Here is a 26,998-nt window from a genome sequence, read left to right as displayed (position 1 = left end):
GTAATAGAAATTATAATATATTGCATTTAGTTGTGGGTCAAAAGCGTAGAACTTAGCCACAGCTTACTTAGCTTAAAATAATCATTACTTCTGTTTATTAAGAGCCTACCATGAGCCAGGAAGTTTACCTGTGTTATCTCACTAATGGCAAAGCAACCTTATGAGATACCTATTGTAACTCCATTTGAAAGATGAGGAAACTGAGGCTCAGAGAGAGATTGTGACTTGGGTAATTATATAAGAATTATATATAATATAATATATGTAAGAAGCACAGATTTGGACCAAGGCCCACCTAACTGCCAGTCCCAGTCCTCTTTGATATACTACGCCTCCTGTTTACAGTCATAAACCTGTGTTTTGGCTCTTTCTGTGTCTAGAATGATCAGTTCACAAATAGGGATCAGAAAAATGACTTCATCACTGCGTATAATTTCGATTAGTCTGCCCTTGCCTCTTTGCGATACCTGCAGGAACATGGTAATAATCTTGCTCTACAAAATTGTCTTAGTCCATTCAGGCTGCTATAATAAAAATACCTTAGACTGGGTGGCTGAAACAACAAGCATTTTTTCCTCACAGTCTGGAGGCTAAGTCCAAGATCAAGGCACTGGCAGATTTGATGTCTAGTGAGAGCTCACTTCCTGGTTCATAGGCGCTGTGTCCTTTCATGGTGGAAAGAGTGAGGGAACTCTCTGGGGTCTCTTTAATAAGGACACTGATCCCATTTATGAGGGCTCCACCCTCATGACCTAATCACCTCCCAAAGGTTCCACCTCCAAATACCATCACATTGGGGATTAGGTTTCAATATATGACTTTTTTTTTTTTTTTAGAAGTGGATTTATTTAGAGAGAAACACACTCCACAGACAGAGTGTGGGCCATCTCAGAAAGTGACAGTGGCCTCAATATATGACTTTTGAGGAAACACAAACATTCAGTCTGTAGCAAAAATGATTGTCTATAATGGCATTCACGTGGCTGAGCTGTCAGAGAAATTGTTTTGATCTCGAATCTGGGGAGTGGGTGTGTACATGTATAGGAAAAGGTACCAGGCAGGATAAAATCCAAGATCTTACCATTGCGTAAATTCAATTTCCTTTGTGAAATAGTTGCTGAAAAGTCTGACCCTTAACTCTGCCTCCTTAAAATGCATCTTAGCCCACAGTCGTTTAGTGTTTACCATTTGCTCCCTCAGATTGTCAGATTTTTGTGAAAAAAAAAAATATATATATAGTATGAGAATTGTCAACTGTTTATTTTCTATCTATTCTGTTTCCTTAAAGAAATTGCCTGAGGGCAAGGACTCTTACTTGCCAACTCTGCTAGGTGCTCAATCACTGTTGCTAGTCATAACAATTATGAAAGAGGAAAAAGTATGCTTTCTGGTCAGCAGATGAAGAAGTTTGAGCACCTGTGTGCTCAACCCCACTCCCTGGTTATGGGGTACCCCAGGCAAGGGAAGACAAGGCCCTTTTCCTTAAGGAGCCTGCAGTCTTATTTGTTCCTTCCTCAGGTAGTGGCAGGTAAGGGCTAAGGAAAATCTGTTTTCCTCCTGTCTAAAGGAGTGTGTTGAGCAGGCAAAGGGGGCAGTAGGCAAAGGAAGATGGATAATCTCCCCGCCTATCTTGCCCTAGCAAGGTAGGTCTGCCGCTGGCCGGTAGGAGGCGATTCAAAGGACCGTGCCTTCGTTTGCAAGAGGCAGAGGCGCCCACACAAGACGCGAAGAAAACTGCGGCCGCTGATAATACTCTGCGCTCTTTTCTGGTTTTCCTTAGAAGGGGCCAGGAGAAACTGGAAGGTCCGGACGGCGGGAAAGGGTGGAGGTCCTCTGTAGTTCCACTTCCGTCTCCCAGTATCCTGTGGCTGATCCGGGGATGGGAGAGACGGGCTGAATCTGGGCAGCCGCGTAGAGTGGCCGGTGGGAGAGCGTTGCCAGCGCGGAAAGCCCAGCGGACTCCCTCCCCCGAGCGACCCGGTCCCCGGGACTCGAGTCCCGCCCCCGGCACGCAGGCCCCGCCTCGGCGGCCCCGCCCCTTCCCCAGACCAGACTGGGCTGCGCTCACTCCCTAGCCCGGGCCGGGGAGCCTCTAGGCGGAGAGGCTCCCGCCCACCCTCCCTGAGCCGCGGCGTCCTCATGGAGGAGCCGCGCGCTCCGCCAGCCGGGTCGGGGCCGCTCCCACCGCCGCTGCAGGGAGGCGGAGCCGCCGATGTTCCGGAGCCCGGAGCCCGGCAACACCCGGGACACGAGACGGCGGCACAGCGGTACAGCGCCCGCCTGCTGCAGGCCGGCTACGAGCCTGAGAGGTGACGCCCAGGGCAGAGCGCGCGGGGCGCATCCGGGGCGGGCGCGGCGGCTCTGGGAACCAGGCAGCGCTGCGGGGGAGGGGAAGGGTAGGTCCCACCACCCATGCCTTCTTACCACCTTAAGCTCTAACTTCCTGAAACCGGGCTCAGACGCTCCGCGCACCCAGCTTTGGTTGGGGGATGCAGGCGGGCACTGTGGAAAAAGGTTCAGTGCTGTGTTGCACCGGGGAGCAGGTCGGAAGAACGATCCCTAAAATTTTAGTCCTGGATCTGACCTCAACTACACACCCGAGCCAAGTGGCTCCAACTCCCGGGGTTCAGACCGAGCCTATTGAAGTCCATGTCCAACTTTGCTTACTCCTCCTTAGCCGTTTCCTCCTAGAACTATCTTCAGAGTCTTCCTGGCAGGTGTAGGTGACCAGATGGAGGGCCTCCTCGGAGTCGAGTGAGGACACCGTCCCCTCCTCACCATTCACTGAGGTCTGATGAGGCGGCCAGTGCAGCTCACCCAAGGGTCTCTCCTAAGATTCAAAACCCCCTCTGCCCTTACCCTGCTGGGGTCTGTTAGGGTCCCTGGAGGAAGAGTGGAGGTGTTGATCTGGGTCCCAGGGGACTGACTGAAAAGGAGACAGTGGCTAATCTCTGGATTGTATCGCAGCTTGAAATGCAATCCCACTGTCCTTCCGGTCCAGAGGATTTGGACTTCTTTCCCTGTCCCATCTGTTGGTGCTCAGCAGCTTGGGGAGGTGACCTGGAAGCTGGGTTTGAGGGGGGTGGGGTGGGCGGTGGTCTGGGGGAATTAGCCCTGCAGCTCTGCCCAGGGGTTGGCCTCTTATGTAAGAACTTTTAACGGCTTAAGGGGCTGCTGGGTGAAGGCTGGCCCCTCCTGCCCCCGCAGGCTGGCTCTCTAGAATTGACTGTGGTTCTGGCAACTGTATCCTTCCTCCCATCCTAGAAATCCAGCTACTGGGGCTCAAGGTCCAGGGCAATAGAGAGAAGCTACAGGAGGTGAGGGAGTGTGCTGGGGCACACGGGGCCTTGATGGAAGCAGTGCCTTGGTTGGAGAAGGTATTGCAAAAGTATCATTTCAGAACACCAGGAACATCCCTTCTCCAGATTGTACTTCTGCACCTGTACTATCCCCACACCCCCACCAGACTCTGAAGAGCCTGTGTAAAACCTGAGACCCAGCCAGGTGGTGTAATGAGATTCAAAACCTACTGGCTAGACCTCCATCTGCCATCACTAGCTTAAAGCTGTGGGAAGAGGACAGGGTTCCATGAGAAGTCTAGGTCTGAGGCCAGAGTTATTGCTCTCTGGTTTGAACTTGGGCAAACTATGTCCCCTAACCCAGGTCAACAATGTTATTAGCACTCCCCCACCCCACCTCTCCCCTCGGAAGTGTTTTGAAATCTTGTCCTTTCAAATAGCCCCAGACTAGAAAGAGACCTCTGGGCTCCCTGCCTGGATATGGGTGCCCCCCCCCCCCCCGTCCTAAGGAAGGGGCTTGGGTCTGTTCTGTTCCGTTGCCCTCGCAGCTGCTAGGTGTGGAGCCTCAGGGGACCAACAGCCCTTCCTCGAGCTGAGGAAGCTGCTGGTTGCCTGGTGTCTCCTCCCCATGGAGGAAGCAGTGGGGGGAAGATCAGGAAGAGGGAGGAGGAAAGCTGGGGGGGGATTAACAGTTTCTGGAAGAGGACAGCCTAACGCAGGGCTGAGCTCAGCAGCTTAGAGTAACGAGGAGCCCTGACACAGGTCAAAGCAGGAGGAGGTGTGGAGCAGCAGGAGACGGGAGTGGGGCTGTGAGGTCTGTGGCCACCGGGAAGAGGACTCTCCCCACAACTCAGCCTGGCAGCCTCCTCCTCTGGTTCTGAGTTCTACGCTGGGGCAGGTGTCATACTAAGGTCAACTGAGATGGCAGAACCCAGCTGCTGTCCTGGGCCCCAGCCCTGGTGGAACCTTGAATAGTACCCTAGTTGCAGGAGATAGTGACCCAGAGCAGGTCCCTCAGAGACCCAGGGAGACCACAGGGGCAGCCCGGGTGCTGTGCCTGCAATGCTATCCTAGCCCCATCCTTCTATGGCTAGAAAGGTGCCCAGGACAGCCCTGAGTGGCCAGGTGCTTTCTGTGGCTGGTCTCACTGCTCTGCCTCCAGGTGGCCAGTAGGAGGTCCTAGTGCTGGTCGCCTCAGGATGACCCTCCTCCCCATATGGCTCAGGCCCTCTGGATGAGTCTGTGAGTGCAGAGGGATCAAGTACGTCCCAGGCATCCCTAGCAAGTTGGCCCCAATCCCCACTCAGCAAAGAACCCCAGCAGGCCCTCTCCCCCACTTCTCAACACCAGAGGGCCTCCAGAGGCCCCCATCAGGAGCCTCCTTGGGGCTCCCTGGGTAGAGAGGGAAGCTTGGGCGCCTGTGATTTTTCTGGTCCCCCCACAGTAAGAAAGAGGGCACTGTGGACATCTGTGAGCCCCCTGCAGCACTCTCAGCCTCATGGGCCTCATCACCCCAGCTCTGTGGGAAGCCTCCCCTCCCCTCTGCACATAGATGGAACAGGCTGTGTTTTCCTGGCAGGGTCCCGGGGCGTCACTGGGGGGGCTGGGCATCCCAGGGAGTTTCCCTTGGGCCTGGCTGCCACCACACTGGGGAGAGGTAAACAAACCCAGCCTCGAGGGCTGGGGATGGAGGGAGTACCACAGACAGCCACCTTGCCAGGGAGAGGACTGTGTCCCTGGCCCAGCTTTCCCTCACTTCACCAAGAAATGAGCCGTAGGGACCATAGGAGGACAGAGGGAGGAGAGCGTGGCATTTGGGCCTGGGGCAGAGGGTGTGGGGGAGGGGTGGAAATCCGCTTTCTGGCTTCTGGTCAGGCAGTAGCGTTAGTAGTTCTGGTCACGCAAAGGGGGAGGGTCTGCCCCCTGACACCCCACCTCCTCCCATGTGAGTCAACTTGCTACCTAATCTTACTACCTTCATGTAGAAATCTGGGTCTTGCTGGGCATCCAGGGCCACCAAATGTCTGCTTTGGGAAATTCTCAAAACTTCCCTAGCCTCTGCCCTAATTTATATGTATACATACTTGCCTAGGCCAGGCCTGTGATCCTCCCTCACCTTCCCACCATGCTACCCTCCCAAATAAAAGCAAACTTTCCCCTCTGGGGTTAAAACCCACGGTATCCACACTACTTTTTGAGCTGGGGATGAGACAGGATGTAAGACTGAAGCATTGGATCAGGAGTCAGGTGTAGTACCTGTCTCCAACCCCCCCTGAACTGTAGGTTTTGCATCTGTAAAGCAGGGGTGGGGTGGGACACCTAATAATTGGCAATTACTAGATTGTAGAGTAAATGTGATCATTTATGAAAAACGCCTGTAAACTGCAGAGGGCTCCAAGGCCACCCAAAGGTCAGGGATTGTCATTGTTAAGGATGCCTGACCCCTAGGACTGATGCCCAGTTGTGGGGAGCGCGGGCGGGTGCACTGCCGGGAGGGCACAACCTCAAACTGCTGTGTTGGGGAGCTGTCAGCCCAAACCAGTTCCTCAGGGCTCCAGGCCCTGGTTAAAGTCTGAGCCTTAGTCTTGGGAAAGGTAAACCATGTGAGAGGTAACCCTGGGGCTGGGGAGTAGGGCCAGGGGAGACTCAGGCCGGCGGGGTCGGATGGCTTGGGGTGGCCCAGGATGCTGGCGGGCCTGGGGGAGGCGCTGCGGGGAGCCTAGGAGGCGGGACGTGGAGCGGCGGAGGGGGCGTGTCCCGGCCTGGCTCAGCCCCCTCCTCGCGTTGGATCCACACGTCCTCCCCCGCCCCGGTCCCGAGTGGCCGCTGTGCCATTGCAGGCGGCCCTGGGCGTGCGCGCGGCGGCGGCGGCTGGGCCGGGCTCCGCGGGGCTCTTTGTGCTGTTCCGGGCGGAGGCGGCGGGCTCCCGGGGGAGGGCGGCGCCCTGGGCCCGCCCCGCCGCTGCCGCAGCCCCCGCCCCCGGCCCTCCCAGCCCGCGGCGGCAGCGTGGCCGTGGCGCGGCGTCAGCAGTAGCAGCAGCGGCAGCAGCGGTAGCGGGGCGGCCCGCGCGGGTGTTTATGTCGGGCCGCGGTGTCTCCTGGCAGCATGGCGGACTATCTGATCAGCGGCGGCACCGGTTACGTGCCCGAGGATGGGCTCACTGCGCAGCAGCTGTTCGCCAACGCCGACGGCCTCACCTACAAGTAAGCGCTGGGGGCCTCGGCCCTACCTGGGTGCGCGCACTAACGCGCCGTGACCCCCCCCCCCCGACTCCCGGCCCCGGCCCTGCACGTGCACAGCTCCCCCCTTGGTGACGCCCGCGTCCCCGGCCCGATTCGAGCGACTTGGGCGGGGGGCGGGGTGGGGGAGGGCTGGGCAAGGGAAGGAAGGCGGCCCGCGCCGAGAGCAGACGGACGTGGCACAGCGACATCGCGGCCCTCGGTGCCATGCCCCGTTTCTGGCTAGATCCGGGTCCTGCCTGCCCCCTTCCTCCTCTCACGGGCATCTTGGCCGCATGGAGGGGCCTTGGGGCGTGTGGGAACGCGAGATGTGGGAGTAATGGAGACTTTCCAGACCTTGGTCCACGACACCCTCTCAACTCCCAGCGTCACCACGAGGGCAGAGGGGGCCCTGGAGCCCAGCTAAGGCAGCTGCTTGGGTGTTGCCCCCAGGAGATGCCCAGCTGGGCAGATGGGATGGCTCTTTTTTTCCACCGTCCAGTCCAGTCTTCTTTCCACTTGTGCCCCTGGCTGCCTACAAGTTAGTACTGGTGCCCCCCGGGCATGAGTATTCTTTGACTATCACCCACCCAAGCCCACCTCGCCCAGGAGTTTTGAGGAGGGCAAGACCTATCCGTTTGCCTCTGGCTTAACGTGCTTTTCCGTGGGCCCTGGGCCAGTTGTCCTGTGGGCTGCAGGCCGGGCACTGGCTCTTCTTGTGCCTGCAGGACTGTGTCCATGCCAGGAAAGAGCATCAGGACCTGGGACTGGGGTGGAGTGAGGATGCTGGTGAGCCAGGAGCATCCCTGCCCTGTCTCCTGCTAGTTCCTGCCTTTGCCTGTAAGCACTCCTGCTTGGCAGGCGGTTTCCCTGGACACCAAGATACCCAGTCAGTCCTGAGGAGTGTCTCCTCTTCCTTGTCAGAGTAGCTGGGGTGTGGGCCAGGTGAGGGGTGTATATAATCCCTAGAAAATGCCAAGGGGCCCAGACTCCAGCGTTTCTTCCCTGCCTCTAAGTGAGCCACAGAGGCCTCTTCACTGTACAGAAGAAGGGCTGCCTAGGGACAGGGGCAGTGAAGATTCTTTATTTCTTTGGTGGTCTTTGATGAGGGGGGATAGAGTATCTATGATATAGTTTCCGTGGAGTCTCCCAGGGAAACTTCCTAGGGAAATTGTTCTAGGCCTTGGGGCAAATTAAAGACCCCACCCCTCCCATCCACCCTGTAGCTTTTCCTTCCTGCCCTGGGGTGCCCGATGGCTTTGCTTAGTCTGGTTGGGGGTGTTCCTGAACACCATGGGGCATGTGCTTTTGGTTGTGTCTGTCTAGGCCCTGTGATTTCAGGGAGATTGAACCCGTCGGGGCTCCTGGGCAGTGGCACTGTGCTTTGCCTTACGCATGCAGGCCTGCATTCCCTTTCCACGCTAGTGTTGGCCACTACTGTGCTTTGGCTGGGCCCCCAGTGTCCTGGTCCTAACTATAAGGCCCCTTCCTCCCCTTTCCCATCCCAGGCCATGTCTGTTGGCTGCTCCCGTCCAACTGGGCAAACCTTTACCAATGCCTGCTCTGTCAGAACATGCCCCGCACTCAGCCCCCTGGGGTCCCTCTGTGCTGTTCTGAACCCTGTGTGACTCAGCAGCCCTGGCACTGGGCTGTGCAGCTTGCCCTGTGCTGTGTGGTGTTCATGCCATGCTGCCCTACTAAACTGTTCTCAGGTGTATTCTGTGTTTATTTATTGTCTCCCCCTCTCAAGATCGAGAAGTTTTCAAGGGCAGGCACCTTATCTGCTGTGTGCTGCATTATGGGAACGTCTAGGTTCCTAGATGAACTCTGAGCCCTGAAGACAATGGACATTTGGGGCCAACTGCCTTGGTGGCGCCCTAGGACCACAGAGCTTACGCCACCTTTGGCTCTAGCTCTCTGGGCTAAAGTCGACAAGATGCTAGTGAGGGGCATGAGGGTGGTTCAGTCCTGACATGGCACAGGGCTCGGAGGCTCTGCCCATCTCCCCACCCCCGTGCTGCTTCCCCTGGTGTGGCAGGCCCTGCCCTTTTCAGGGACCCCTCCTCACCCAGGAACAGTCACTTTCCTCTCTTCACAGCGATTTCCTGATTCTCCCAGGATTCATAGACTTCACAGCTGATGAGGTGGTGAGTATCTCTTCCACTGATGGGGTAGAGGGGATGTGTTTGTGGTGCCAGAGGCTGATCTCTTGCTCAAGGGCAGGGTGTGGTAGAGACTCTTTCTTTCTTTCTTTCTTTCTTTCTTTCTTCCTTCCTTCCTTCCTTCCTTCCTTCCTTCCTTCCCTCCCCTTTCCTTTCTTTCTTTCTTCCTTTCTTCCTGTGTTGGGCCTTCATTGCTGTGCGCGCAGCCTTTCCCTAATTGCGGCTAGCAGGGGCTACTTGCAGTGCAAGGGCTTCTCGTTGTGGTGGCTTCTCTTGTTGCGGAGTACAGGCTCTAGGCGCGCGGGCTTCAGTAGTTGTGGCACGCGGGCTTCAGTAGTTGTGGCTCGCGGGCTCTAGAACGCAGGCTCAGTAGTTGTGGCTCACGGGCTTAGTTGCTCCGTGGCATGTGGGATCTTCCCGGACCAGGGCTTGAACCCATGTCTCCTGCACTGGCAGGCAGATTCTTAACCACTGCGCCACCAGGGAAGCCCAACTTTTCTTTTTTTTTTAAAAGCTACACCTTGCCTCTTTTGCAGCTTGTGGGATCTTAGTTCCCCAACCAGGGATTGAACCCGGACCCTCAGCAGTGAGAGTGCAGAGTCCTAACCACTGGACCACCAGGGAATTCCCGGGAGAGACTTTTCTTGGGAATGTGGTGGATGTAACCTTTAGTGCTGTCAGAGAAACTGGCACAGTCAGTGGATTATGCCTAATGGGTTAGAGACAGCTATGGGGATTTGGGGGTATCCTGAGAGTGGGGCCTCGCCTGAGGCCAGAGGGCTCACTGACAGAGCCTGAGGTGAGGTTCAGAAAGGCCCAGGGAGGGGGTGGGCAGGCACGTGGGTGTGGCTGCTTTATTACTTACTGGATTTTGTCTGAAGTGCTAAGCAAAGACATCATAGAAGCCAGTAAGATTATGGAGACTTTGGAAGAGGTGGACAGACTTGTTTGTGGATCCATGATATATAAGAACTGGCAAGAGGGTTTGAAGAAGTTAGATTATGGGGGTTCCCTGGTGGTACAGTGGTTAAGAATCTGCCTGCCAATGCAGGGGACACAGATTCGAGCCCTGGTCCGAGAGGATCCCACATGCCACGGAGCAACTAAGCCCCTGCGCCACAGCTACTGAGCCCGTGCATCACAACTACTGAGCCTGCGCGCCACAACTGCTGAGGCCCATGTGCCTAGAGCCCGTGCTCCGCAACAAGAGAAGCCACCGCAATGAGAAGCCCGCACACTGCAACAAAGAGCAGCCCCTGCTCACCACAACTAGAGAAAGCCCGCGCGCAGCAGCGAAGACCCAACACAGCCAAAAATAAATAAATAAAATAAAAAACATTAAAAAAAAGAAAAAGGACTTCCCTGGTGGCACAGTGGTTAAGAATCCGCCTGCCAATGCAGGGGACACGGGTTCGAGCCCTGGTCTGGGAAGATCCCACATGCTGCGGAGCAACTAAGCCTGTGCGCCGCAACTACTGAGCCTGTGCTCTAGAGCCCGCGAGCCACAACTACTGTGCCCACGTGCCACAACTACTGAAGCTTGCACACCTACAGCCCATGCTCTTCACCAAGAGAAGCCACCACAGTGAGAAGCCCGCACACCACAACGAAGAGTAGCCCCCGCTCACTGCAACTAGAGAAAGCCCGTGCAGCAACAAAGACCCAACACAGCCAAAAATAAATAAATAAATAAATATTAAAAAAAAAAAAAAAAGAAAAAGAGATGAGGTTTAAAAAAAAAAAAAAGAAGTTAGATTGTGGACAAATACAAGGAAACAGTGCCTCCCTTAACTGGAGGGGCTCAGCAATAAACCAGGTGAATGACCAATGTCCTTTACACAATTAACATATGACAAACCTACAGGAGCCCAGGAGCTAATGCTGATGGGTGTAAGTCATTTCATGGAAAAGTTAGGTTATTCTATCATGAATTAATACACATTAAAAAAAATTTTTTTCTGTTGCTGTTATCATTGATATGTATTCAGGTCTGATTGTCATGAAATGCCAGAGGGCCCGAGTGTCCCTGGATCACTTATACGTTGGGGAAGCTCATGTCCAGCCTGTGTAGCCAGTGCTGACCCAGACAGATTTTTCAGGGGGAAATTAGGACTATTCTGGATATTCCCCTTGTGACAGCAACCAGGAAGCCTTCTTGGTTTGGCTGTTCAGTTTCTGAGCACCCTGGCTTTGTGCCAGATCCTGGGCAGGGTGCAAGGAAAAGAGGGCTGGGAGAAGCCCCCCTGGCCGTCAAGGGTCTCCCTGTCCTGTGGCCTATGTCAGGAGGCTGTGGCTCTTCTCCTGTGCTAGGATCAGAGAGGAGAAGGGGGAGTTTTCTAGACTGCAGGGCCAGGGTTCTCAGCCAGAGTCTGGGAATGGACTGCAGGGGCCTTTGTGTCTCCAAAAAATTATATAGCAAAGTCTGTGTCTGAGGGTTTTGTGGGCTAGGATCCACAGCTGTTGGCCTGAATCTCAGAGGAATCTGTGATCTGGCCTTGGCCGCCACTCACAGGCAAATGCTTCCTGAATATCCTTGCAGTCCTGAGCTCTCCCTTGAGCTGCAGACCCTTAGTCACCTACTCCCGTGGATTGGATGTCTAATAGACTGCTTCCCACGCCTCCACGTTCCCAGTGCCCAGCATCTCCCACCTGGACCTGTCAGCAGCCTCCCTGGTGGTCTCTCTGTTTCACGCCTTGTCACCTGGAATCCCACCTCCACATCGGAACCCGAGTGACCTCTTTAAATCAGATCATGTCTCTCCTCCGCCTGAGGTCCTCCAGTGGATTCTCATCTGAAAATTGAATGCAAGCTCCTTTCAAGGCTGCATATCCTTGACCCGCCCCCTGCCTCTCAGCCCTCAGCTGCTGCCTCTTTCCCTCCCCTCCACTCTACTAGCTTTTTCTTTCTTAAACGCACCTCAGGGAGAATTGGAATCAGAGGCGGGGTTTCACACACAGCTCCCTCAGCCTGGAACAACAGTCCCTCTTTGGGGACTTTAACTTGATAAGTTTTCATTTGTCGCCTCCCAAGAAAGAGGTTTCCCTAATCCCCACATTCTTTCTCCAGTGGTCACTTTGCCTCGTTGGTTTCCTTTGGAGCCGTCATCCCAACTGGAATCACCTTGTGCACGTTTCGTGTGTGTCGTTTTTCCTTCCGAGTATAAGCTCTGGAAGAGGTAGCAGAGACTCATCCACCTCGCTCACTGCTGTATCCCCAGGGCCTGTCCTGGTGCTAGGTACATGTAGCAGCTCAGTAAATGTTTGTCGAATGAATGATAAAACTTTTCACATAGCCTGTGTCTCCATCTTCAGGACCTGACTTCAGCCCTGACTCGGAAGATCACGCTGAAGACGCCACTCATCTCCTCCCCCATGGACACTGTGACAGAGGCTGACATGGCCATCGCGATGGCTGTGAGTTGAGCACCTGGGTGGGGACCCCAGGGCCAAGAGGACCGAGTGGGGTGGGCGTCAGGAGGAATTGGAATCAGAGGCGGGGTTTGCAGAGTGAGGAGGGCTGGCCCCCTGGCTCTGACCATTCTTCCCTTCAACCCCAGCTGATGGGCGGTATCGGTTTCATTCACCACAACTGCACTCCAGAGTTCCAGGCCAACGAGGTGCGAAAGGTCAAGGCGAGTACCAGGCCCGTCCTGAGAAAGAAGATGCCCTCTGGCAGCCTCCGCCTCACAGGCCCTCCCAACCTCCCATTGCCAGCTCTGCGGGCCGGTGCGCTCCCTGGCTGGTGGCTGTGGGGTCTTGTCTGCCCTTCTCCACAGTGGGAGCGCAGGGCAGCCCTCGTTTCCCCACTGGCCTCTTGCCCCGTGGCGGGCCCTGGCTCCCCTGTGGCACAGCCAGGAGACCCTCGGCCCCCTGTGGCCAGACTGTACACACCTCCAGCTTTCTTCCAGCCTTTTCCTTCCCCTGTCTCTGCCCGCAGAAGTTTGAACAGGGCTTCATCACGGACCCTGTGGTGCTGAGCCCCTCGCACACCGTGGGTGACGTGCTAGAGGCCAAGATCCGGCATGGCTTCTCTGGCATCCCCATCACTGAGACGGGCACCATGGGCAGCAAGCTGGTGGGCATCGTCACCTCCCGAGACATCGATTTCCTCGCCGAGAAGGACCACACCACCCTCCTCAGTGAGGTACCCGCGGGGCAGGGAGAGCATGGCTGGGGCAGAGAGGACCGCACGTCCCGGGGCCTCAGGCCGGTGCCTGTGACCAGGGACCAGAGGGAGGCCTGGCTCCCTTCTCTCTCACCTGCCAACCTGCAGGCAAATGTTCCTGGCCCCACAGGTGATGACACCGCGGAATGAGCTGGTGGTGGCTCCAGCGGGTGTGACACTGAAAGAGGCAAACGAGATCCTGCAGCGCAGCAAGAAAGGTACCAGGGAGGAGGTGGAAAATGCAAGAACTCCCCCTCCCCCAGCCCGGCTCCCTGTACCCCCAGAGCCCCCTGTTCCTTCACAGCCTTGCAGGTTGTCCCTGCAACTAGTCTGGGCCTCAGGGAAGGCTTGAATAACGTCAGGCTGGAGCATGACTTCTGAGGTCTTTTTCCTGACTCAGGAAAGCCCATCCCTTATTTGGCATCTTCACAGGATATTTCCCAAAACGACTAGTCCTGTGAAACACTCATCATGAAAAAAGGGCTCCGTGTTCTTACAAGTCTGAAAAACGCTGCTTTCTGTATTCCCCATCTTGCATAAGGAATTGTATGTTACTTTATCAAAGGCTCTGAGAAGTCTTGCGGTTAAATTTATTTGACATTGAGGCTGTTGACATAATATCCATTAGGTCCCTGTGGGACCCACTGGGAAATGCTCCCCTGGCCCATACTGGATCGTTCTCTGGGGTGGTGTTGGGCAGGACACATGTTTCGCCCTGCAGGATAGCCTCGTGTTTGTGCCCTAGCTGTGAGTTTTTTGACCACTGTGGCCTGTGGCCCTTCAGGGGAAAGGCTGCCAGTGCTCAGGGGCTGCCCACCGAGCCTGGCCAGGCCACAGGGCAGGAAGAGCTCCAGGAACTGGGTTTCTTTGCTTCCTGTTCCTTGGGCAGAGAGCCAGGTCCCTAGGAGCGCTTCCTGGGTGGGTGCTGTCACCTAGTGGTTGGTTTGGGTACTGCAGTGAAATCTGGCCTGGTCCATTTTCATTCTCACTACCCCCCTACCCCACTCTCAGAAGCCTGCTCCTTCAATTCACCCCTGCGTTCCTTGTCAGGGAAGCTGCCCATTGTCAATGATCGAGATGAGTTAGTGGCCATCATTGCCCGCACTGACCTGAAGAAGAACCGGGACTACCCTCTGGCCTCCAAGGATTCCCACAAGCAGCTGCTGTGCGGGGCGGCCGTGGGCACCCGTGAGGATGACAAGTACCGCCTGGACCTGCTCACCCAGGCGGGCGCCGACGTCATAGTGCTGGTACGGACACTGCCCTGGAGCAGGGGCGGCTCAGTAGAGTTGAGGCTTATGAAGACCAGCTTCACCTCTAATTAAGCCCGGGGTCAGAATTGGGAGGGTCACTGGTACTCTGACAGCTCAGAACAAACTGTGGACCCCTCTGGGGGCCCTTCGCACTCATAACTTGACCCTAACAGTTACCACTCACGTGCAGTGAGCACCTCCCACTTGCCAGGCGCTGCACTAAGGCGTTCATGCAGATGAACTCAGCCCTCACAGCAGCCCCCTGAGGTACAATCTCCATGCCCACTTGTCAGAGGGGGAAACCGAGGCTCAAGAGGTTAAGTAATTCTGTTTGGTTCGTGAGTTGGTGGGAAGTGGATACGACCACAGGCACCATCTCTTTGCTGTGAGAACCAGTCCATATTGTGGGTATGAAAGGGCTTTGTCTGCTCTGAGACTCTGTGTTAGTGGTGCTTAACCTTTGGGGGAAGGCAGGCCCCTTTGAGACTCTGCCGAGAACTGTCCAGTGTCTTCCCAGAAAAAGACAAAGGTGTATCCTCGTACATCTTTGATACAATTTCAGGATTTGTCCACTTAAGACCCCCTCCCTCAGTGAGGATTCTCAGCCTCCAAGCCTAAGCTTTCCTGTCGCCCTTTTCACAGGACTCATCCCAAGGGAACTCTGTGTATCAGATCGCCATGGTACACTACATCAAGCAGAAGTACCCCCGCCTCCAGGTGATTGGGGGGAATGGTGAGTGCTGGCCCTTGCCCCCTCACTGTGTAACCTTTCTACGTCCTTTGGCATTCCCTGGTGATGGCATCGCTCTTGGCATGGAGGGGCAGGGAGCTGAATGAATGGGCTTTGGTCACAGCAGGTGAAGGGGAGGTGTAGACTGGGGTCCCAGGAAGCCCCCGGGCGGGGCAGGGGCAACCCATCCTCACACTGTTCCTCCTCTCCCACTCCCCCTCCCCCCCAGTGGTGACAGCAGCTCAGGCCAAGAACCTGATTGACGCTGGTGTGGACGGGCTACGTGTGGGCATGGGCTGCGGCTCCATCTGCATCACCCAAGAAGGTGGGTGTCAGTAGGAGAGTGAGTGACTGCCACTTAGAACGCCCCAGTCGCCCTCCACAGGCCCTGGGGCCTCAGTCTCGCTCCACAGATGCATGCAGAGTGCTCACTCAGCCAGGCCCCTTTCTGGGATGGTGGGTTCAGGGGTGACCCAGGCTCAGACTCGGCCTGTCTAGCCCACTGACTTGGGGGGAGGCAGGTGTAAGATGAGGTCACCGTGAGTTTGGGGTGTGTGCCAGTCTGCTTCTCAGATTCTGGTCAAGGAAGTCTAATCTGCAGGCCCAAGACTGGTGCATCTGGCCCCTTGGTCATGTCTGGTCATGTCTCCCAAACGCTGAATGACCCATTTGGTCTTCTCTGCCCAAAACATCTTCCCAGTTTGGTCTCTAAGCCTCTGCTTTTAACTGTCTACCTTCGCATTAGCTGACCCCTGAGGTGAGATGTGGGCCTTCTCCACAAATTAACAAATGTTAATTGAGGACCTACTGTGTGTCAGGTGTTGTTCTAAACCTTGGGGTGCAATAAGAACAAAACAAACAAAGGTACCGCCAGAGAAGTTTTTTTTTCTCCTTTATCCAGCCTTGCATCCATCCTTAGATAAGTGCTGGTTCCTTAGAATTCTCACTTAGAAATGTAACACTTAAGGACCTTGGACAATTAAACTTAAAGAAATACAAGCCAGTATCCCAAAGGAGGCTGTGAGTACCTAACTCTAGTAACTTTGTAAGGGAACTAGTGCCTGGAGAGAGGTGAGGCTGAGGCCAGTACTGATGCTGCCCCCGGGGTCCCCGTAGTGCTCTTGTAGGTGGGGTGGTCCAGGTTCCTGGAGCGCGTTCACCTAGTGTTATTTGCTGCCACTTATTTTTTTGCCGCATTAACATCCAGCCCTGTCCCTTTTCCCAAGTGGAGGTAGGGCACAAGGAGAAAGGGGCCTGTACTGCACCTGGCTCCCGTTGCTGTTGACGCCTTTATCTTGTGTACTGTCCCCAGTGATGGCCTGTGGTCGGCCCCAGGGCACTGCCGTGTACAAGGTGGCCGAGTACGCCCGGCGCTTCGGGGTGCCAGTCATAGCCGATGGTGGCATCCAGACCGTGGGGCATGTGGTCAAGGCCCTGGCCCTTGGTGCCTCCACAGGTGAGGGGGCAGGTCTGCCGGCGATCAAGCAGGCCGGTGGGGGGCGGTGGGAGGGCCATGGGGCTAGAGGCACTGACCCCCCCCGACCACTGCAGTGATGATGGGCTCCCTGCTCGCCGCCACCACGGAGGCCCCCGGCGAGTACTTCTTCTCGGATGGTGTGAGGCTCAAGAAGTACCGCGGCATGGGCTCGCTGGACGCCATGGAGAAGAGCAGCAGCAGCCAGAAGCGCTACTTCAGGTGCCTGCCCCCAGCCCTGGCCCCAGGCAGAGCAGCTCCCAGCCCCTCAGGTCCACCCGAGCCTTTGACTGCCCAAGGTGGCACCCAGTCTCCACATTACAGTTCTGGAACCCAAGGCACAGGGCCCAAGTTGCAGACCTGGGATGGTGCCGGGGCCACCTGACTCGGAATCCATGCTTATTTATGCTGTAGTCCAGGGGGTGGCGGCTTTGGGGGTACTTCTGGGTGGTAGCCCCTCTGCTGGTACCCTTGAGAGGTGGGGTGGGGTCCCCTGAGCCATGGGTGGCAGGGCTCAGTCTTCCCGCCTTCCGTGCAGCGAGGGAGATAAGGTGAAGATCGCGCAGGGTGTCTCGGGCTCCATCCAGGACAAAGGCTCCATTCAGAAGTTCGTGCCCTACCTCATAGCGGGGATCCAGCATGGCTGCCAGGATATCGGTGCCCGTAGCCTGTCTGTCCTGCGGTGAGTGCTGTGACTAGAGGGGCAGCAGGTGGGGGGCAGCAGGGAGGCTCCTGGCGCCCCCATATTTCCCATTTCCTTTCTCTCTCTCTCTGTCTCTCTCTCTCTCCTCCACCCTTGGTGCCCCTGACCTGCACCACTTCCCTGCCTGCAGGTCCATGATGTACTCAGGGGAGCTCAAGTTTGAGAAGCGGACCATGTCAGCTCAGATCGAGGGTGGTGTCCACGGCCTGCACTCGTAAGTGTGGCAGCCTCCTTGCCCCAGCTGGCTGGCACTGGGTCAGGCAGGTGGGGCCATGGTTCAGAGGCTGAGCCGAGGTCTCATGGACCCCAAGGACCATCTGCACCAGGGATGGAGGCTGCTGCAGGATGACCCCCATCACCCTCTCCTACAGGGCCCAGCCCACCCTTGAACCCTGTCCTTTAGTCCCCACCCAGGCAGGCCCTCCCATCCCCTCGGGCATCTCCCCCGAGCCAGGCATGGGAGATGCGGCCTCTAGCCCCTCCTGGGCTCCCCAGCCCTTGCTTGCTCAGAAGCTTGGTGGCTGGTCGCAGGGGCTGGCGGTGCTGGGCTCTGGCTGGTGGCGGCACCAGGCAGGCAGGTGGAGGCTGGGGGCATGAGCCCTTGGCGGGGAGAAGGGCAGAGAGACAGATGCCAGGGCCGGCGCTGGGGCGACCGTGGGCGGGGGCAGTGCTAGTTGGCAGCAGTAGTTGCAGGCATGCGGCCCCGCCCTGGTCGAGAGGGCCTGTCCCCCCAGGCATAGGCGGGCATCTAACCTGTGTCTCTTTCTGCCCCATCCTCCCGTAGCTATACCTTTCTGCCGTGTAAGTAACCGCGCTGCCCGGGCCAGGCGTAGAGTAGAGCAGGGGCAGTCTGGGTGGGGCCTGGGCTGGGGCGGGGCGTTGGGTTGGGGGCGTGCTGGGGTGTAATCATGGGACATGGGCCCTAGTACTAGCATCATGCTTGGGGCAGCTGGCGGTGGCCCCTCCTCCAGAGGAACCATCCCCTCCCGGGGTGCAGAGAGATGTCCCTGACCACAGGCCTGAGGCTGTCCTGTCTTGGACTGGACCCAGTGACCACAAGGGACCTAGGCCACAGTGCCTTCAGGGGTGGGGTGGAGACGTGGGAAGCAGAGGCTCAGATTGGCCTGACCTTGCTCTGTGAGGATGGGCCGTGCCTTCCTGAGCTGTCTCTCCACCCCGGCACTGAGGACAGTCCACCAGCTGCGGCTGTGGCCAGAAGGAGCATGGCTGTCCCTGGGCCTGGCATGGTTCTTCCGGGAGCCTTGGCCTGAGGCAGACAGAGGCACGTGGCCTGCTTCTCATTCCGTCCCGCCCCCTGTGGCTGAGAGGCAGAGGCTTCTGCAGCTCACTGCCTCTCCTGAATCTGGGGGCCGCCCGGCGGCCCAGGGCTGGCCTGGGCAAGGGGGTCTGGGGAGGTGAGGCCACCTTCCCACATACCCACTCTCAGTTTCCCTCTTGCCTTGTGCCCACAGTTATGAGAAGCGGCTGTACTGAGGATGGTGGTGGAGGCCGAGGCGGCGGAGGGGTCATGCCCCAGGGTCCCCCTTTGGGTACAGCCTCCCTCCATAACTGAGTGGTCCACAGATTTGCACTACTGGTTCCCCAGCTCCTTTCCAGGGAGAGAGGAGGGGAGGCCCTGAGGGTCTGCGGCCCCTCCCTGGGCTTCCCCCGCAGAGTCAGGACTGCTCCCAGGCCGGGCTGCCCTGGGAGCCCCCCGGGTTCCCCCTTCTTCAGTCCCCCTGAGCCCAGCCAGCCTGGGCTCTCAGGCCCTGCGCCTGCCTCAGGTCTTTCTTGCTGCAGCCTGCTCCGGCCCGGCTCTCACCCCTGGGACAGGTGGCCCCTCCTGGCTTCTCCTGTAGGGCACCTCCCTCCCTAACCCCCATCCCAGAATTGGTGCTCTCCTGGCTCTGCCTCTGGCCCCTTCCCGGGCTGCTGCCCCCTCAGCCATGTGGCACTTCTGGGCTCCTGACCTAGGCCAGAGGGAGGTCTCTGCCCCCTACCCCTGGCCCTGGACTATCCAGGCCCTGCTCCTCAGGCCGCCCCATCCCTGGCCCTGGGGAGGAGGCTGCCCATCATTCCTGACTCACCCCCATCCCCAGGTGTACCGTTCCTGCCCTCTCCTCTCAGCTGCAGTTGAAGGCTTTAACTTTGCACACTTTGGGGTCACAGTTGCGTCATTGTATGTTAAATAATCTGAATAAATCAAGAGGTTTCAACGCCTCTGCCATCCTGTCTCTGTCCCTTGTCCACTGGACGGCTAGACCCTCTCCTGGTGGTAAGCTGGAGCCCAGAGCCCCATCAGAGCCGGGCCGCGGGGCTCGCCAGGCCGAGCCTCCCCGGGAAGGTGGTGAGAGTGCTGCGGCACTCCAGGGGGTGCTGGCGCAGGTGGGCCGCGTGGCGCGAGGTCTCCCAGGCCTGCGCCCACACCGGCTTGCCCAGCTGCTGCCAGCTGGCCAGCAGCTCCTGCAGGCAGGCCCTGTCGCAGAGGGGGTCATCGTGGCTGTAGAAGACTAGCGTAGAAGACTAGCCTCACGGGCGGCTGCCAGAAAGCGCTCACTGCAGCCTCGTGATGCTGAATGGTGCAGCTCGCGCACAGGTGGAAGTAGAGCATGGCTGTGGCCCTGACCACCAGGCCCAGGGCCTGCGGTCTCATCAGCTGAGACACACCTGTGGGTACCAGGGAGAGGGGGCTAGCGGCCATTGTCATGTGTGGCTCGGGACCCGCCTCCTGGTGGGGACAGCACTGACACATGGGCTGCTGTGTATCCCTAGAGTTGGGGGTCCTGGGATGTTCACATTGCCTTCTCTGCCTCTGTTGTAGTTGGGCAGCGGGCACCCAGCTGTCCCACCAGGTACAGACACCATTCGGGGCAGAAGCAAGGAAGATGGCCTGGGAATGCTCTGGTGGCAGGAAGCAGAGGGGGCAGAAGGCCCTAGTTGTGGGTAGTGAAGAGCTGGAAACACCCCCGTGACTGCCAGGGAGGGGCTCCCTCAGCCCACTCTTGGCATCCTGGGCCTGTAACTGCCCTCTCCCAGGCCCTTCCTAAAAGAACCACGTGGTCTGGAGTCAGCCTCTCTCTGTGGCATTTTCCAGCTTTGTGGCATCTTCAGGGATGAGAGGAAAGTGCTGGACTGTTGGGTGGGTTCAGAACTGGTTCAACAATGGCTCCAGGAGTTGTTGCCAAGTGACTGGGTCATCGAGAGTCCCCAGAGGCCTTGTGCCCTGGGATCTGTGGCCTTGGTGAGCACCTAGGAGTCTGAGGTGACCCAGCTGGGTGGGAGAAGGATGTCTGGATACCAGGGGATTGTAAAAGATGAGAAGGGATGGACCAGAACGAGGCCATGTTTCATGGTTTGTCTTGCACACTGCTTTACAAAAACCGTACAGGAAGCAATTTGACCAGCAACTGAGATGGAAAAGATCTAAGGATTTTTAGAGAAATGCCAAGTCACTCTGCATGAGTTTTCCTTTTGAACTAGATGTAGTTGGTCAATTAGAGCTGAGGAATAGAATGGGTTACTTTGTAACAATGACCTTACTGTTACTTGAGGTATGTTAGCATTAGTTTGGTCCTTCTAGAGGAAGTTAGAGCACAGTGGTCCTCAAATTGTGGTGGGTATCAGAATCACCTAGAGAGCTTAAAAACCCAGAGGCCCAGGCTCACTGAAATAGGATAGGGTCTGGGCCTCTGAATCATCACTCAGCACCAGGTGATTCTGATATTTACCAAAGTTCGAAAATCACTGTTTTAGAGGAAACCTGTGCATCCAGTTACAGTTGGCCCTTGAACAACGCGGGGGTTAGGGGTGTTGACCTTCCACGCCGTCGAAAATCGCATATAACTTTATAGTTGGCTCTCCATATCTGCATATCTGTTACACATCTGCAGATTCAACCAGCCTCAGATCCTGTAGTGCTATAGTACGTATTTACTGAAAAAATCCCCATATAAGTGGACCTGCGCAACAGTTCAAACCTGTGTTGTTCAAGAGTCAACTGTACATGATTTCTGAGACTCTGCAAAGCATGTGTCCTAAGAAAAGAATTTCAGAAGGCACAGCACCTACTTCATGGCCTCACTGTGGCGATTATGTGAGTGAGTTTGGAAAGTTATAGGCGCTTAGTAAATTAGCCTTAATAGAGGCTGCAGATAAAGGCATGCCAGGCTGGACCCAGACAACACGATCACTCTGGGTTGTAAATTCAGCCACAGTGGGGGAGGCCCAGATGGGACAAAACAACAGATGCTCCGGGTAGGAAGGCCACATCAGGTGGACGGTCAGAGGAAACCCAGAGCCACATTTGGGACAGATGCAGATTGCAGACCCCTTGGTCGGCAGAACTGCCTGTCCGCCTGGAGTCCAGCCTGGTTTGTGTGGCCCAGGTGCCCCCTCACCCTTGCCCCGCACACTCACCCAGCGCCACGTGGTCCAGGCTGCCCACCACCAGGCTGTCGGAAATACGGCACCTCAGGCACTGGGCCACGCTGCTGTGGCGCCCCAGGTCCTGGCCCCTGAGCAGGAGCGTCTGTGCAAAGGTATAGCCACCCAGGGAGAGCGTGTGCATCACCAGTGGGCAGCTGGCCAGTGGCCCAGGCCCTCACAGCAGCGCCAGCACTCGGGCAGCTTGCCCCAGGCCCCGGTGTGGGCACAGGAAGCGGCTCAGCACGCTCTCCACGGCCAGCACGTCGAAGCCGCAGGCCAGGTAGAGCTGCAGGTATTTGGCCTGGGCAGCTGGCTGCGCCCCCAGCCATAGCAGGAGCAGGAGCATCGGGCAGGGCCCCGGGGACCCTGGGGGGCCCGGCTTGCAGTACAGGTGGATGGAGCGGAGAGCTGGGTCGCCGTGACATCGGTGGGGAGCAGTGGGGCCGTGGCTGGTGCACCCGGGAGGACAGATGAAGAGTGGTGGGTGGCCCTCAACCACCTTTCCCCACACATCCGCTCTCAGATGGCACGACTGGGTAGCTCAGGAGAGGTCGGATTAGCCCTCTGAGGGCCCTTTAAGCTTCTGTGGTTCTAATGCCAATCGGGAACTGGGCAGCCAGCCCAGAGAGGAGGGGTCAGCACCCCAGCTGCGTGCGACTCAGCTGCCCTCAACCTTTCCCTCCACCCGCTCCGCTCACACCGGAAGTGCAGTCTGGAGAGGAGGCGGGACCAGCCCCGGGGGCTGGTGGGGAGGCAGCGCCCCGCTCCACTCTTATGAAGAGCTTTTTGCTCCTTCAGGCTTTGCTCCAGGCTTGTAGGGCTACACATGCCCCAACTCCAGCATCTCTGGTCCCCCCTCTGCTTTACCCACAGGCTGCCCCCCATCTGGAGGTTAAGGGGCTAGTTCTATCCACCCCAGTGCACCCCCAGACGCCCTTCTGCCTGCAGCTGAGGGGAGTTTGGAGTCAGGGCATCTGGTCAGAGGGTAGTGCCAGGGTCAAAGGATGCAACCTCTCCCGGGCCCCTGCCCTACCACCCCGCTCGCTGTACCTGTTGTCTTCAGGGCAGTGCCCCTCACCTGCAGGGTTTGGACTCACCTCCATCAGCCTCCTCCTTTACCTTCCTTGCAGCTCAGCTCAGGAGGGAAGATGGGCGGGGTCAGGGAGACCTTGGTCCCCAGCCTGCAGCTCCACGGCCTCTTAAGCCCATTGGCGACCTCAGCTTCTGGGCTGGGAGCCAGGGTGTCTGGCTCCCAAGGCATCCACATCCTCAGCGCAGTTGAAGTCTGGGAGGAGGCATGTGGGTTGCAAGGTGCAGTATTACCCTGGGACGGGTAGAGACCAACCTTTCCCTCTCCGTGTGCCTCTTCCTCGGTTTCTCTACTTGTGATCCTAACCGGGGAAAGAGGAGCACCCCGCCCCCCCAGGCACCCCAACAGCTTCCTGTCTTTTGACCCCACACGTCAGCTGCTCCACCTCACCCTTCACCTTTCAGGGCAGGATGACCTCAGGATGGCCAAGCACAGGGGCTGCCTCAGGCAGGAATCCAACCCAGGAGACCTTGTCTTTCATAACAGAGGGCTTTTTGCTTCTCCCTCTTCTGCCCCTCGCCCCCGGGAGTTCCCTTGGAGGCAGGATGATCTGAGGCTCCAAGGGGTTTGTCTGACAGGCTATCAAGGTAGGTAGGGAGGTTCTCCCCCGAGAAGAAAAGAGAAGTCAGGACTAGGGCATCAGGGGCTGAGCCGCTGGAAAGGAAGAGGGAGCCAGGAGGGGATGTTGCGTAAGGACCTGGCTGTGACCCTGCACGTCACTCTCCCACCCCCAATTTTAACCTCTTCCTCCCCACTGCTCCCTCTTGGTGGAAAGTGGACTAATGAGAAACAAAACGTGTGTCTGCACTGCGGAGTCCGAGCTTCAGGAAATCAATTGAGGGGAGGGACTTCCTTCGGACCCCACACTACCAGAGCCCTCCCCCGTCCTCGTCGTTCTCCGGGAAGGACGTTGCTCCCACTCCTCCCTGTGGTTCACAGTGCTTCCAACTCCTTTCCATGCCTCTGGTCTCTGGGAAAATCTAGGGACAAACAGTAAGAAGGACCTTTTATGGTGGAGATGCTGTGAGGAGAAGAGGGCCGGGGCAGAGAGTGTTCTCTGCTAGGGGATGCAGGACTCCCGGGTCTGGGTGCTTTAGGAGCAGTGCGGCACTGCATCCAGCAGGTGGCGCAAGAACCCAACGACCTGTGGGACCCCAGGGAACCCCGAGTGGGGTAGTTTCCTGGGCGACCGGCAGCCTTTCTGAAAGCCCTGCCCTTGGCAACCATTCCCTGGTTGCCCGCGTCCACAGTAAAATTTGGCTTCTGAAGGACAGGATGGGGGTAATATAATCTAATCTCTCAGAAAGGAGAGAGGCTGGCTGGGGGTGGGGAAAGGCGTCTGAAAGACCCGCCATCTGCTGTCATTTATTACTAAGCAACAGCCACTGTGGTAGGTGCATCTTACCCTCAGCAACCCTATAAGGCAGTCACACATATCCCTTTGTTATGGATGGGGAAAATGAGGCTCAGAGAGACAAAGTGTCCTGCCCAGGTCACCAGCTGATAAGAGGTACACCCAGTTAGGAAGCTGGGCCAGCCTGGATGTCCCCCTCCACTCCACTGCACCTCCTGGTGGGTGTGAAGTGTCCAAGCCCCCAAGGGAAGCTGGCATGGGGGGTGCTGGGGGCCAGCACTTGTTGGGAGACCAGGAGAGCAGCAGTGAAGACAGATCCACCCCTGCTAGCCCGGCTGTCCTTTCCTGGCCTGGGTGGGGCACCCCTCTGCTCAGGGCTGCCCTCACCTTGCAGGGGCTCTCCTCTGTCAGAAGACCACAGAGTTGGGGAGGGGGAAGGGATTTAGGGCTTCTGGAGGTTATGTGAACCCTCTGGAGAAGCCAAGGACAGGAGAGCTCTCCAAGCAGGACACAAAGCTGGAGCCCGGGGCTATTGTGGGGAGAAGAAGCAGGAAAGGATTCCACTTCAGCAGTTGTGCAGAGGAGAAAACTGGCTTCAACTGGGTCAAGGGACAGAGATCGGGAGGATTCAAATTCAGTTCAGTGATCGAATCTGCTCTCAGTCCCTTGTGATCTCATATCTCTGCCTATTCCATGTCTCCACCAGGATACTGAGTAGGATCTCGTGCTGAACATAACCAGCACCCGACTTCTGGCTCCCTGTGTTAGTCCTCCAGAGAAACAGAACCAGTAGGAGGTAGGCACACAATATTTATTTCTGCCTGAGAACAGGAGAGCCGTCCAGTCTGAGTCCAAGTCTGAAGGCAGAAGATCCATGTCCCAGATCAAAGACTTAGACAAAGAGAGCAAATTCTCTCTTAGCCTTTTTTTGTTCTATTCAGGCCTTCAGCAGATTGCCCACATTCGGGAGGGCAATCCACTTTACCCAGTCTTACAGATTCAGATGTTAATCTCATCCAAAAACACCAGCACGAATACCCAGAATGTTTGACCAAATATCTGGGCACCCCATGGCCCAGTCAGGTTGACACATAAAATTAACCATCACACTCCCTCACTATCCTCCCAGACCTTTCTTCCTTAAATCTACCCTGTCTGGAGAATAGCAATTCCATTCTATAGTAAATTTCCATATTAAATCCTGGTAAAACCCAGGCTTTACTATGGCCTGCAAGGCCCTGTGTGATCTGGCCCCAACTATGTCAGACCTTGTTTTCTATCCCTCTCCCCTCACCCATTCTGATCCCACCACACCAGCCTTGCTGTCCTTGAATGCTTCCACCAGGCCTGAACCCTCCACTTCCCCAGAAATCCACAGGGCTCACTCCTTCACTTCCCTTGGGTCTCTGCTCTAGCAGCATCTTGTGAGACAGACCTTCCCTGACATCCTGTACAAAATAGCAAACCGCTCCCTTTCCCCCTCCGCTGGCACTCCCTCTTCCTGCTTTGTTGTTTTTCATAACACATCACAAACATACTCTCTGTTTATATGCATACGGTCTGTTTTCCCTCATATGTCTTCGTCATCGAAAGCAGTGTTACACATAAGTACTTGTTGAATGAGTGAAGGAATAGGTAAAACACATATTCATCACCTAATACACACCAATAATTGTAGCAATGCTGAGATGCAAAGATAGGTAGGACACCATGTTCCCTGGAGGAACTAGGCACGTAGCAGGGCAGATAAACTTGATGTTCTATCTGTGGGCAGTGGCGTGTATACATGTGATAAGAAAAAGACCAGCTGCACTTGGAGGGTTTACTCTATGCTGGGAACTGTATTGTGTCATTTAATATAGCCCCATGAAGTGGAGACTCTTTCCTCAATTCCAGAGGAGATAACAGGCTCAGAGAGACAACGTGATTTGCCCAAGGTCACCCAGCTTCTCAGCCACTGAGCTGAGATTGTGACCCCGTCACTTGCTCTCTAGCCCCCAAGTCCCTCCTCCTCCCACTTTCCTAGGGGAGCCCAGGGGTGGAGAGGGAAAAAGAAGAGAGGAAGGGAGTGCTTCGTGCCCCACAGGAGAGAGGTAGACCAGGACGAGCTGGCAGGGGGCCCTGGGTGACAGGGCACCTTGCCAACCCCTGCTGGCCTCCCCCTCCACTCATGTGGCCTCTGCAGCCCCAGGGGCTGACTGGGCTCCCTCCCCTGGCACCAGCCTTCTTTGCCACAACCCCACCCTTGCCCGGGGCCTGGCTACACGGGGATCCCTTTCTGGCCCAGTGAGGCATATAACCTCGGGTTGACAGGCGTCCGGATGCCAGGGCAGCTTGGCTGGCCAAGGGTGAGGTCACGGGCTGAGCACTCCATGCCCAGCCCCTCCTCCCTCCCAACGCAGTCTCACTCCTTGCCCTGCCGGCTACAAAACTCCCCCTCCGGCCTCCCTCCTGCACCACAGCCTCGCCCCAGCAGGCTCTGGCCTCCCCTGGCGAGGCCTGGTGTATTAGTTTACTGCGGATGCTGTAACAAATTACCACAAATTTAGCCTCTTAAAACAACACGAATGGGCTTCCCTGGTGGCGCAGTGGTTGAGAATCTGCCTGCCAATGCAGGGGACACGGGTTCGAGCCCTGGTCTGGGAAGATCCCACATGCCGCGGAGCAACTGGGCCCGTGAGCCACAACTACTGAGCCTGAGCGTCTGGAGCCTCTGCTCCGCAACAAGAGAGGCCGCGATAGTGAGAGGCCCGCGCACTGCGATGAAGAGTGGCCCCCACTCGCCGCAACTGGAGAAAGCCCTCACACAGAAACGAAGACCCAACACAGCCAAAAATAAACATAATAAATAAATAATAAAAATTTAAAAAAAAAAAAAAAAAAACACGAATTTATTATCTTATAGTCTGGAAGTCAGAAGATGAAAATGGGGACTTCCCTGGTGGTCTGGTGGTTAAGAATCGGTGCTTCCACTGGGGGCGGGGTGCGGGTTAGATCCCTGGTTGGGGAACTAAGATCCCGCATGCCACGCAGTGTGGCCAAAAAAAAAAAAAAAAAAAAAACCAAACAAAAACAAAAAACAAAAACAAAAAAAGAAGATGAAAATGGATCCTCCAGGCTGTGTT

The 26,998-nt window shown here is 56.6% G+C and overlaps 1 protein-coding gene across 4 annotated transcripts; it reads left to right on the top strand.

Annotated features, from left to right (window-relative positions):
• Positions 1-2,052: 2,052 nt before the first annotated feature.
• Positions 2,053-19,226, top strand: IMPDH1 (inosine monophosphate dehydrogenase 1). Of its 4 annotated transcripts, none has more exons than XM_082472334.1 (16): positions 2,053-2,309; positions 6,404-6,502; positions 8,616-8,664; positions 11,992-12,093; positions 12,237-12,311; positions 12,617-12,823; positions 12,975-13,062; positions 13,895-14,094; positions 14,740-14,830; positions 15,057-15,152; positions 16,140-16,283; positions 16,379-16,523; positions 16,840-16,983; positions 17,135-17,218; positions 17,789-17,805; positions 18,197-18,470. In XM_082472334.1, the coding sequence occupies exons 1-16, from the start codon at positions 2,140-2,142 to the stop codon at positions 18,421-18,423; spliced, it is 1,938 nt and encodes a 645-aa protein (XP_082328460.1). In that variant the 5' UTR covers positions 2,053-2,139; the 3' UTR covers positions 18,424-18,470. The 4 variants fall into 4 exon arrangements, with proteins under 4 accessions (XP_082328460.1, XP_082328461.1, XP_082328462.1 ...); XM_082472335.1 differs by lacking the exon at positions 18,197-18,470 and adding an exon at positions 18,477-19,226 and having other exon boundaries at positions 2,057-2,309; XM_082472336.1 differs by lacking the exons at positions 17,789-17,805; positions 18,197-18,470 and adding an exon at positions 18,477-19,226 and having other exon boundaries at positions 2,060-2,309.
• The last annotated feature ends 7,772 nt before the right edge of the window (positions 19,227-26,998 follow it).

This window comes from Balaenoptera physalus (assembly GCF_965194825.1).
Source record: "Balaenoptera physalus genome assembly, chromosome: 8".
NCBI lineage: Eukaryota > Metazoa > Chordata > Mammalia > Artiodactyla > Balaenopteridae > Balaenoptera > Balaenoptera physalus.
The sequence above is the reverse complement of the archived record's forward strand: the minus strand, read 5'-3'. Positions and strand labels throughout refer to the sequence as shown.

Bases quoted from the DNA above. Each gene is read 5' to 3' on its own strand.
- IMPDH1 (XM_082472334.1), top strand. From the start codon at position 2,140: ATGGAGGAGCCGCGCGCTCCGCCAGCCGGGTCGGGGCCGCTCCCACCG. The intron at 13,063-13,894 runs GTACCAGGGAGG...GTTCCTTGTCAG, and splicing joins CCTGCAGCGCAGCAAGAAAG to GGAAGCTGCCCATTGTCAAT. The intron at 14,831-15,056 runs GTGAGTGCTGGC...CCTCCCCCCCAG, and splicing joins CCAGGTGATTGGGGGGAATG to TGGTGACAGCAGCTCAGGCC.